The sequence below is a fragment of the Notamacropus eugenii genome, chromosome 1 (genome assembly GCF_028372415.1).
Source record: "Notamacropus eugenii isolate mMacEug1 chromosome 1, mMacEug1.pri_v2, whole genome shotgun sequence".
NCBI lineage: Eukaryota > Metazoa > Chordata > Mammalia > Diprotodontia > Macropodidae > Notamacropus > Notamacropus eugenii.
The window spans coordinates 145730135-145741908 of NC_092872.1; the positions used below are offsets into that span (position 1 = coordinate 145730135).

At 43.3% G+C, this 11774-nt stretch overlaps 1 protein-coding gene across 3 annotated transcripts; it reads right to left on the minus strand.

Moving 5' to 3' along the window:
- Positions 1-611: 611 nt before the first annotated feature.
- LOC140521123 (mucin-16-like) lies at positions 612-11458 on the minus strand. Of its 3 annotated transcripts, XM_072635868.1 has the most exons (7): positions 10054-11454; positions 8954-9081; positions 8768-8835; positions 8164-8333; positions 5902-6243; positions 4171-4250; positions 612-962 (listed from the first exon to the last, which is right to left on the minus strand). In XM_072635868.1, the coding sequence occupies exons 2-6, from the start codon at positions 9062-9064 to the stop codon at positions 4180-4182; spliced, it is 762 nt and encodes a 253-aa protein (XP_072491969.1). In that variant the 5' UTR covers positions 9065-9081; positions 10054-11454; the 3' UTR covers positions 612-962; positions 4171-4179. The 3 variants fall into 3 exon arrangements, with proteins under 3 accessions (XP_072491969.1, XP_072491955.1, XP_072491961.1); XM_072635854.1 differs by having other exon boundaries at positions 8954-11455; XM_072635860.1 differs by lacking the exon at positions 4171-4250 and having other exon boundaries at positions 8954-11458.
- Between the last annotated feature and the right edge of the window lie 316 nt (positions 11459-11774).

Here is an 11774-nt window from a genome sequence, read left to right on the forward strand (position 1 = left end):
GACCTGATGTCAATTTGAGGTCTAAACCTCAGACTGTTACAGCCAAAGGTGGCAGTGGAGATCCTTCTTATCTCATCTCTGAACAGCCTGCCAAGGGCAGAAGAATCCAGTAACCCAAACTGGAAACTAGCCAAGCTATAGCGCCCTATACGACCCCTCGCCATGCTTTGCCCAGCTCTCCCTTTCCTTTCTCTTCCTCCCTCCTATGCATCACCCTCATCCTGCCAATTGGCTTCTTTTTTCTCTGATTCGGAGGGGACCTCAGGACTTTATGGACCCTCTGGTGACAGGTCCCCCATGCTTCACTTGGGAACTTTTGGTGCTTGAGCCTGGGTGAGGGTGGTTGCTCCTAAAGAAGGAGAAGCACTGTCCACTTTGTAAAAAAGCTAAGCCAGAATGGTGTTGGAAAAAGGCTCAAAACATTTCACAGAGTCACATTTGTGTTGCAAATATACAGACAAAAAAAAAATCATTTTTCAAAAAGCCAGACCTACACTGCTCTGCTTCTCTAAATAATCTATATACAAAATTCTCTAAGAGCAGACATAAATATGGCAAGGAGACAGAAGAACAAAAAAGGACAATCGAAGTAAATTGAAAAAGACATGAGGTTATTTTGTAACAATTACATGGTTTTATTTTTACTAGTTATACTCATCCAACTACAGGACGTATGTATTTTAAAATAAATTAAAATATCCAGTACAAATGTTTTCTTCTTTTCAGGATAATAAAGTTTATAAAGGCCCAGAGTCATTCTTCCAATACTGAATAGGTGTGGACAGGCTGGTTCTCTTCCTTTGGGTTAATGCTGGAGTGTTTGTGACCCCTAGAGGGAACACAAAGGCAGGTAACTGAGTGTCCTTTAAGTGACTTTCCATCTAGGCGTCCACGAAGCCATCGATTCCTACGTTGTGATCCTGTGTTCTTTCATTTGTTGCGGAATCCTAGCCATTACTTGGCTTTAAGAGAAGAAAGAGGTCAAAGGAATAAATACTGTATCAAAAGAATGCAATCCAGGAGGAGCAGAAAGAGGTATCGTAAGTTTCTACAAATTATACATGTACATTAAAATATTGCCTTCAAGGCAAACCAAAACCTCTCATGAACAACGGAATGTGGATAAAAAGAAACTTGGCTTCCCAACCTTAAGAGGATATATCAACATAAGTTTCTGCAAGGTCAAAAGGTTAACCATTTTGAAAGAAAGTGAGATGAAATTGAGATGATACATCAAGATTTTTCATGTGTTGAGAAGATGATATGGTAGAACATAAAAACCTCACACTTCACACCCCTACACCCTTACACGTCACAAATAACCGGAACTCAAAGAAAAACTGCAGAGACAAAATACTCTCAGGAAGTGCAATCTAATGGAATATAACATTTTTAAATGATACAAATATTCAAAGGAAACACTCACCCCCTAAGGGATCAAAGGTGATCTGTCAACAGACAGCCGACAAACAATACACCAATCACAAATCATCTCTGGGAAACCACCAAGAAGCTCTGAGTTCTGAAGACCTCAGCATACACACAGGCCAACACACCCTTGAACAGCAAGCAATAGGCCTAACTCTGCATTCCCTCAGGGCCTGTCAGCTAGCTTCTGCCCAAATCTCTGCTGGGATGGAGAACTCTCCATCTCTTCCAGCTTGAAGTGTGATGACTTTGCTAATTCCTTTGTTTGGGATTCTGCTACATGGAGTTTAGATCCTTTTCTTGTGACTGCCTTTCAAAGACTTGAAAACAGACATAATTCCTGCAAATATCCTTTTTACCGGGCTCATCCGGCCCTTGTCCTCCTCCAGATCAGGTGGCCAGGCCTGAAGAAACTTGGTCATTGTCACTGAACATTCCAACTTACCAATGAGCTTCACCTTAGCCCTGGCATGTGCGCTATTGCCCTCCTAGGCCTGGCCACATTATTTTCTTACTGCAGCAAAGACCGCTCTAACTCTCTTGGATGCCATATTACACTACTGACTCAACTGGAGCTGGAGAGCCCTAAAAGCCCAGATTCTTTCAACTACATCACTCTGTCATCATACCTTCCCCTAGAGGTTAGTAGTGAAGCTGATTTTTGATCTTTGATTATTTCATTCTCAGTCAATTATTTCATACTCCACAGATTGAAATATGCAAAAATATGGCAGCACTTTTTGCTAAGGCAAAGAACTGAAGGCCGACAGCATGTCCAGCAATGAGAAGATGGCTGAAAAATTGTGGTATGTGAACGTAAATGAATAGTATGGAATTATAAAAGTCATTAAGAAAAATTTAGGGAAACAAATGAGCAGATGGAGTAAAGCACACTCATATTCAATGGCAAAAATGATGTAAAGGAAAAGTATTCTGAGGTCTTCACTTCTCCAGAAGACGATTAGTGAACCAGGCCAACATCCTGTTGGTAGAGAGTACAAGAGCAGAAGCAAACTATCTTTAGAGATGACACATGTTTGCATCCCAACCCCCAATTTTATTTGTCTCTTAGAAGGGTGGCAGATTTCATTTCTTGGGGAGGAAAAGAGGGAAGGAGATGATTACTTGAGACGGATGGGTACCCATAATAGCCTGATGGAAGAAAGAGTTTAAAAATCACATTTTAAAATATCCAGCAAGAACAGAACCAAGTTCAGAAAGGGGACATAGACAAATAATTCTATGGGGTTCATATAAATTAAGTATCTACTTTGAAATGACCAAAACTATATGTAAGAGATTCTCGGTTTCCTGTGCAATCCTCTTCTTCACTATTTCTAAATTAATGTGACCGACATAGTTATATTTATTGAAGCTTGTGTAATACACAATCAAAGAGACACCAGTTTCTTCCTACGAGAATCGACCTAATACTTGTTGCCTTTTAGATCTTTTGTAATCCTGACTACTAAAATGGTTAGCTCTTTTTGAAAAGCATTCAGTCTTAGCCTTCACTGACGTCACTTAGAAAAACTTTAGATCCAGGTCACATCCAGATCCTTATGGTGCTCTGCCAGGAACCAATTTTCATGCTGATACTGAAAGGTGAAGGACCGACTACGGTTTGGGACTGATCCTTCCTCTCATTCTACATCCACCAGATCCTTTTACTTGCTAGCCCACATCACTCTTATTTTGGAAAAGACTGCACGGGAAACTCGGTCATATCATTTGCAAAAATCTTGTTAAATGATAACCGCAGCATTTGCCATACTGAGCAATCTAAACACATGGAGAACATGGGAGATGAAATGAGCTGGGGGGGGGGGTGACATTGGGAACGCTAGCACCAGGCCTACGACCTGTTTTTCTATCACTTTGCTACCCAAACCTTTCATAACCTAATGTTTAACTTTTCAGTAACAGAAATCAAGCTCCTTATTCTCCATGTGCAGATTTTTTTCTCTTCCCTTTTTTGAAGATGAGGACATTCGCCCTCCTTTGATCCTCTTCCATGCCACACCATTTTCCCCAAATGGCTGATTCTGGCTTCTCCAATGGCATCTGCCTCATTTCTCTCAGTATCCACTGTGCTTGGTGCCCTGGAACTCATCTCAGTTAGGTGCCTTTTTTTAACTCAGGTATCACCTTCTTAAACAGCGATTTTACTACAAAGAGAATTCTCCTTGGTAAAAAAAAAAAACAACAACAACAAAACTGGAATAATAGGGACTGCCTCTTGGCTCTCAATAAGATCGTCCAAACTGAGCCACAGTACTCACCCTTGTTCATATTTCTCTTTCCTCACCATCGAATTAAAAACTTTTTAGAAGTTCTAAAACCTGAAAGTCTTTTCCTGTGTTCACCTTCCCTCATAATGAAAAATATGCCAATTAAAAGAATTCAAAAACAATCCAACAATTCGGAAAAGAAGAGAAGTGACCAAGTGATTTTGGGTTGTAAGATTGAGTCTTACCCATGGGGGGGGGGGGGGGCGCTTGATGATGGTGACATACTTGATGAGGATTTGAACACAGGTCTTTTGGCTCCAGATACCACAATCGTCTTTCCACTGTGCAACCACAAAGTCTCTCTCCCTCTCTCCCTCCCTCCCTCCCTCCCTCTCTCCCTCCCTCCCTCACTTACTCTCTCTCTCTCTCTCACTTTCACACACACACACACACACACACACACATGCACACAGTACTAACAGGCTCTTAGGGGTTCCCCAGTTTCTCTTACTGTGAAGTATCACATAAGGTTAACCAGGAGCACCAGGAGTAGTGCCAGGCCGAAAAAGCTGATGGTCCAGTAGGGCATGTCTGGGGAGAAACAGAGATGATGCTAAGGGGCCATCATAGGGATGTGAGGACAGCACAGTGTGTGGAGCGTTCCCAACAGGATTAGCCCCCACATGTAACAGGCACACAAGATGTGGAAGCCCAGCTCCAATATCACTTTCTCTTCAAGTCCAAGAGCCACGAAAAGTCAATCCACTAGGTTCTCACAGAGTTGTCTGTCACACTCAGATCTATTGCATTGCTAATGCAAGTCTGTCTTATCCACAGCCAACTCTCCAACTCTCCTAAGTCTCAAGTGAATTTAAAATCTGTTCTGTTAAAGGAAGCTTTTCCTCCAAGTGCTGCGTTCACACAGGAAATCACAGGTCCAGTCTCGAATCTTATCTCCTCCATTATGCCCTTGAGAGGAAATGTGGAGAAGAGGGTAGATAGCTGAATTCGGAGACAGGAAGATATAACTACAAGTCCAGTGGCTTCGGGCACATGTTGTCTCCTTGACCCTGGGCAAATCACTTTGCCTCTCAATGTCACTCTCGAAGATATTAAGATAAAAGTATGTATGGGTGTGCACTGGAAACATGAGTTCCCTAAAAGGAGTTCTCCGTGTCTATGAAATGCCATGCATGAACCTCTGCAGAAGAGAGGAAGGGAGTGGAAGGGATGGGAGTGAAAGGAAGAGCAGAGTGTGGAGGGAGGAGGAGGGGCTAGAGGAAAGAATGAACGAAGAATGCATGGCATAGTTTGTATATTTCTATCCATCTGTCTGTGGCTTTCTCTACGCGGTGGTGGGGAAGAAGGGAGACAATTGGGAACTTACCATCTAACAAAATATTCATTAATTTTTTTTTTTTAAAAAAGGAACAAGCATTCACTTAAGTACATGTTACATAATAATTACTTCAGAAATAATATCTCATTTGAGATGCTAATAAATGTTTTCTAAGTGAAAGAGGTTTGAAGATCCACAGAGGAAAAGATGGGAGGAGCAGCCTGAAGGGGTAAATGGCAACAAGGTTTCTGTGTCTTGTGGCTCTTTGGAGGACTCCCTTTGTCCTCAGGGAGGCCCTCATGACTGGGGCTCTCAGAAGGCATTTGCAAAGGTCATAAGTTTCTGCCCTGAAAAGAGACCCCTGTCAGCTCCTTGCTTGGGTTTGGGGGAGTGTAGGGATGGTCTGGCATTGGAATTGTTTTTTCTCACCTCTGACACTAACTTTCAGTGACTTTGGGCAAATTCAAGTCTGTTCCCTGGATCTGACTTTGCTCAATCTCAAATTTATAGGGTTGGAAGCTCTGAGGCCCTTCCCAGATCAAACCTTCTCCATTCTGTATGTTAATACTGCTCTCCAATGTCCGACATCCTGGCTTCTAAGGGCCCTCCCAGCACCGACATCTTGGCTTCTGTGTGCTGCACCCAAAACTCTGACAATCTCAATTCTAAAGGCTTTCCAAGTCCTGACATTGTAGGTCCTAAGAACCTTCCTGTTGTTAACCTGTTATGCGTTCTGTTGTAGGGAACTTCCTTGCTCTGCAGTGTTTCAGAATCATCAGTCTTAATTTCACCCCCAATTGCTGGATTCCAAGCCTCCTAAGCTTTCCTTCTGCCTCAAGGCCCCTTCCCATCTCCTCTTCCCACTGCAGTTTCCCCACCCTGACTCGATTCTATTTTCCCTACTTGTCATGTGGAGGTTATCCAGCTTGAATAGGCCCCTGGGGCAGTGGCCTGTGGTCTTCCTGGTCCCGTCCAGAAAACCTTGTCCAATGGAGTTCGAACCCAGGTTGGAGGAGAAGCTGCAGTTCCAGTTGACCCTCACGAAGGGCATCTGATGAAGAGCACATTCAGTCAAGGGCCTGGCACAGATGGGGACCCAATTGCTCATCGCACTGTGGCCTTCTCCTTCCAAGGCCACAGCCCTGGGGTGAATTGAGGAGGTCTTCTTCCCTGTAGCCCAGGGAGGTAGCATGAGAGGACTCCACAAAACCTCAGTAGATTGGACCATGCTTTCTTCCTTGTAACCTGGAAAACAAAGGATGGACAGTCAAGCAAGAGAGTTACTTAGAGACTCAGCTGAAGTAAGGCCTTAGTTTATCACCCCTGAGGAACCAAGGGATTTGCATCCTGGAGAAAGAGAGAATCCTCCCTTGCACTGCCTAACTCACGCTTTTGTCTGAGACCCAGCCAGGAAGGGTGAGAGACAAAACAGGGTTGTATCTTTATGTGATTTCCTGTGGGAGCAAAAGTCGACTTGTACCGGACCCCCCATTTTCTTCTCTGGCCTCAGCAATCATTCATTGCTCCTAATTCTGCCTTATGGGATTCAGCAGAATGAAAACCTCTTGCTCATGATAGGCTCCTGAAAAATCAAAGAATGTGATCATGATGTCTCCTGGCTAAACATGAACAGTTCTTTCTAGCTGTCGCCATCATCATCAGTAGTATATCTCTGCAAGATGATTTAAGGTTTTCACAGTACTTTAGAAATGTGGTCCCATTTCTCCTCACTGTCGAATTTTGAGATTGGTATTACTATGATTATCCCCATTTTTCAGACGAGCAAATGGAGCATGAAAGCTGTTCCCTTAAGTGACGTCCCTATGTCACACAGCCAGTGAGCTTGTCAGGCAAGACTGGAACTCGGTTTTCCCTGGCTCTAGGATCAGGACACTAGCTACTGCACTGCCTCTCTGCCTTTACCCCATACTTTCATGATGCCTCGCCATCCTGGGGCTCCTCAAAATGAACTAGCTTCAACTTGTAAAGGCAGAGGAAGATAGAACTGTCACCTCCCTCCTTTCAAGCTACTACACTTCTGTTGTTGTAGATTCAACTACGATTCCTTGTAGTCAGCTAAATGCAGACAGAATTGTGACAAGAAATCATATGGCAAACTGGTTTGAAATGGCTATTCAGAATTCAGAAGTTCTGAAATCAGAACCCATCCCTTAAAACTGAATGAATGCTCTGATCCTGTCAAATCACTTAACGTCTCAGGCTCAGGAAAGTCCTTAAAATGATAGGTTTTGGACAGCTAGCACTTTGCCTCCCGGGAGGGAATTTCCACCCTCAAGGAAGACCAAGAGACATATTAGCACACCAGTGTGTTTCTGTTGGGGTTTTTGGCATGCATGCCCTGTCACTTTGATGGCTCTTATTAAGCTTACTCTCAAGATAATCTCCAAGGTCACTTTCCAATGACTTGTTATAGAGTTCTGTCTCCCCAAAACTATATACTTCTGTTTCATTAATATAGAAGTGGATTGGATTTCAAAAGCACTAAAGAGCCGTTTGAATCAGAATCACATATTGAGACCTGGCCAAGACCACATCTGGGCCAACATTATAATTTACAGAAGACACAGCTGAGGCTCATCTAGGGTAATTTGTTAGTCAGCTGTCAAACTGAGAGGAATTAGAAAGTTAGGAGTAGAACCCAGGCCCTCTTCCTTCAAATCCACTTTCTTCCACTTCAGTACATGTCAATTCTTATTAAATTTCACTTGATTGGTACAGAGCCATCATTGTCGTAGGTGGAAACCTTTTGTCCTCCTGATTCCATCCTACTCTTAGATACTTATCCTTCCTTACTTCACCTCATCCATCCTTCTCCTTGCTGACCTCTAGTCTCCAACCAAAGAATTACTTCAAAGTTTGCATTTTCAAAGACCAAAAAATGGACAGAACAACAATTATCTCCAGCTACCACAGATAACACCAGAGATGGCACCAAGTAGTGGGCAGTCTAGCAACTCAGTTATACGTAGGTTCTATCTTTTGGACCTGGATGAAAAAATGGGACATTGGAATAAAGGATTCTGGGCAGGGGTGGAATAAGGGATAAAAGAATAAGGCTTAAAATGAAGAGAAAATAATACTGAGGTTATATCAGAAGACTGGTCGGGAGAGTGGCCAAGATGATGGCTCAGTTAGGTAGCTCACCATCAAGGTAATGACTGTCCTTGGCCAGGGTGAAGAGGCACAGAATGGTAATGCCATGTGTTTCCCTGCTCATCTCCCAGTACACTTCACTGTCCACGACAGGCTTGACAGGGACAACGCGATGGGTACACAGGAAATCCACTCTGGTTGCAAATCCATTCATCATAGCTCTAGATAAAAACAACAATGGGAGGTGATACGAACATCTGTGAAATTGGTGCTGAGAAATGTGTTGGGATTCTGGGTAGAGAGGGGCTTAAATATATGCCAGAAGTGACCTGAGAAAGGCTGACAGTGGCCTTGGAATGGTCGGTGAGCTAGCATTACCTGTCTGGGTAGCAGTGGTGAGAAGCCGTAGGACCGCAACTGGAGAAGACATTCTTGACATTAGACTGTTTCTTACAAATCAGTACTTATGAATGAACGCACTTTTATTTCCTGCACTTTCTGGGATTAGAGGCACTGGGATAAAGTTGTTTGGGAATTTGAACATAGAGAAAATGAGACTAAAGGTAAGTGTATAATCGAGTTGACTATCTTTTACATATAGCAGTCCATTAGAGGTTTATCCTCAAGGGTGTGCGGAAAGTGTTACAATTCTTACCTCAAAGAAGTCACCTTGCATTCAGGGAAATAGGGCCCAATGGTAGTTTCCCTAAACAAGAGGCCAATCTGGCAAAGCAAGGAAAGAGTCAAGTAAACTTGGGGTAAGAGAAGATGGATCCCAGTCAAGGAATGGGGAAATCAGCTGTGTAGTTGGTGGATGGGGTCGGATATGGGGAAGACTAACCATGTGTTGCATGACATTCTCAGCAGAGTTGAATGTGTCAGAACTGGGCTGCCCCATATCTTCTGAGCAGATGAAGTTCGTAACGGTAAAGTTTGCAACAAGAGATTCCATGCTGGACGTGCCACTAACTGAAATATGAGTCAGAGAGGAACATCTGTGTGTGAGCATTATCCACTCTACTAGCATGCCCAAGGTCACCCAGTTCCTATTCTATTCCTTTCTGCAAGGGAAACCCATTAACCTGGCTGCACTGATATCTCTGGGTAGGTACAATTTCTCACTCTCCCAGTTCCGCTTTATTCAGCTTTTCTTCAAGTCCTAATCTAATGACAAAATCCGTAAAGACAGTCCACCAAAGGATCCCGAGATGCTAGCACTTTGGTAAGTGGTAAGGCTGGTGCTAAGGAATGGTAATGGACTGGAAGATGTTCCTGGAGCAAAAGTGGTTGACAAAGGAGCTCAAACTAAATCAAGGTGAAAGAAAACCGTTGATAGAACCACAACTGAGAAACTAGAGAACCAAGAGAAGTTCGTTGGATGGGAAAAGGGTTCTGCTTGATTTGGTCAAGATTGATCAGGAAAGCACTTATTCATCATTTGCCATATACAATGCATTGTAATAAGTGCTAGACATACCAACAGAAGCAAAAGAAGGCCCTGCTTTCAAAGAGCTCCCAAGCTATGTCCAGATGACTATGTGGGGACCCACAATCTCGAAGAGAATGAAGTTCAACATGAAGCTGAATTATCACAAGAGGTACCAGGTTCTGGGCAAATGCTAACTCTGGTCAGACAAGGTGGGGGGCTGTTCGAGGGCCTTTCTTTTTCCTCATCTTTGGCATGAGATGCAACAATTTGTGCCACGTGCCTGCAGGGATCTCTCTGGCAAATTACCAGATATTTAAATCTTCTCTGGAATTGCTTACAAGGGACTTCAGAAGTCATGCCAAATCCCCACTCCTGTCTTGCCCAGCCTCTGCATCATAGAGTTAGTAGGGTTTGTTTGGAAACTCTACGTTCCCTTCCTTTTCTCCTTCTTTCCAGAACTTTGAAAAGCCTACTGAGCCCTTTCCAGAACGCTAAAGTCCTAACAATTCTACCTGTGTAGGCTTCAGGTCCTGTTGATCCCACGGAATATGGGAAGGTTGCTATAGTGGCTACCCCAGAAGCTGCAAAAGAAGAGTCTTATTAAAATGAGGACATAAAGTGGGAGAAAGTTAAGTTGGCTAACACCTTAAGGGCAGGGACTGAGTATTTTTATGTCATTCTTTGCATTCCGAGGACATAGTACATTCCTTGGCATATAGTAGGAGATGAAGGAATGATTCCACACTGGGCACCATCTCTGGGTTCTCTATGCAGGAAATGACAAAGTAAATACATGACTGTCATCAAACTCATTTGACTGGTGTTTAAGTAACCACAGAACGGCTTTCAGGGGCTAAGGTTATTTTCACTGCTGGTAATGTCTCTGGCAGAAATAGAATGAAGCTCTCAAGGAAGATTCTCAACACGTAATTCCTGCTCCAGGAACATTTTTCCATCTGAGCTTCATATGGAACATTATGTCCATAACCCGGATTGTCCTGTGAGGGCAACCTTTTCACCATGGAATCTTGGAGAGAGGACATGAGAATCCCAGAGTCTGATTCAATGTCTCTTATCCGAAAGATCCAGTAGGAGGGAGATATCCTACTTTTCCACATAGAATTTCAGCCTTGGAAGCCTCCTAGATGGCATCGAAACAGGACTTCCCAAAGAACCCCGGGAAAAGAAAGGATAATCACCCTCTGCCCAAAGAGTTACAGTGAGAGGAAAGTCATTCCATATTGAGGTAGCTGATTCTAATACTAGGAGTCCTTTCTAACAAGGCTCAAGTGAGTTACAGAGGCACAGATTTGAGAGAAAGTCATGCCAATTTCACTGTTCTGGTTCTGAGCACCAACTCCCCTTGTGAAGACATTTCTGAAATCACAATTGCCTGCGACTCAACGGATATCTGTGAAACAAGGCATTTAGTTTTCATGAATTGAAATGGATGGTGTTCATGACAAACTGGGAAACAAAGGACAGAAAATGAATGTAAATATCAAAGGAGTTGGGAATAGAAGGCAAAGAACACTTGAGAGGCTACATTGAGAAAAGAAGACCTGGTGGCTCAGCTTGCTGTCTTTTCGTATGTGGAGGATGTGATCGCTGAACAAAGGGACAAGAGAATTCTCCTGGGAACCTGTCAGCTCTCTACCGTGACAAACATAACAAAGGATCTTGACTTGCTCTCCTCTGCTCTAAAGAGACACAGACAACAACACACTTTCCCATGGGTTGCCTTGGATTGTCACCAGGCTCTTCTCCATAGTCTTCTGACTTCTAGGAGAAAATCAACACATCAGGATGAAGGACGAACAGAAATGTGACACCTCAGGCATGGCCTGGTCCAACCCTTAACTGACCAGGAATACCCTCCACCACATCCCCAAGAAGTGGTGATCGACCATTTATTTGACATTCCTCAGGGAAGGCAAACCTTCTCCTTCCTGAAGTAGACCATCCCACCACATGATACGAAATTTTTCTTCACTTCTAGTGGATATTTGCTTCTTTGTAACGTGACACTGTATTGCTCGTTCTACCTTCTGGGTCAAAGCAGAACAAGTCCAGGCCCATTTCCCTGTGACAGCCCTTTAACCCCCTTAAGACAATTGAATACTGTGTCTCTTTCATATACCCTAAGGTTTTCCTTAAACTTTGTGATTTGACACACCACACTGTTGATCCATGTCGAGCTTCAGTCCATTAAATGTCCCAATATTTGTTCAGA

Bases quoted from the DNA above. Each gene is read 5' to 3' on its own strand.
- LOC140521123 (XM_072635854.1), bottom strand. From the start codon at position 9,139: ATGCTAGTAGAGTGGATAATGCTCACACACAGATGTTCCTCTCTGACT. The intron at 8,836-8,953 runs GTTAGTCTTCCC...TTGCTTTGCCAG, and splicing joins AGAATGTCATGCAACACATG to ATTGGCCTCTTGTTTAGGGA. The intron at 6,244-8,163 runs GTGAGCTACCTA...TTTGTTTTCCAG, and splicing joins GGACAGTCATTACCTTGATG to GTTACAAGGAAGAAAGCATG.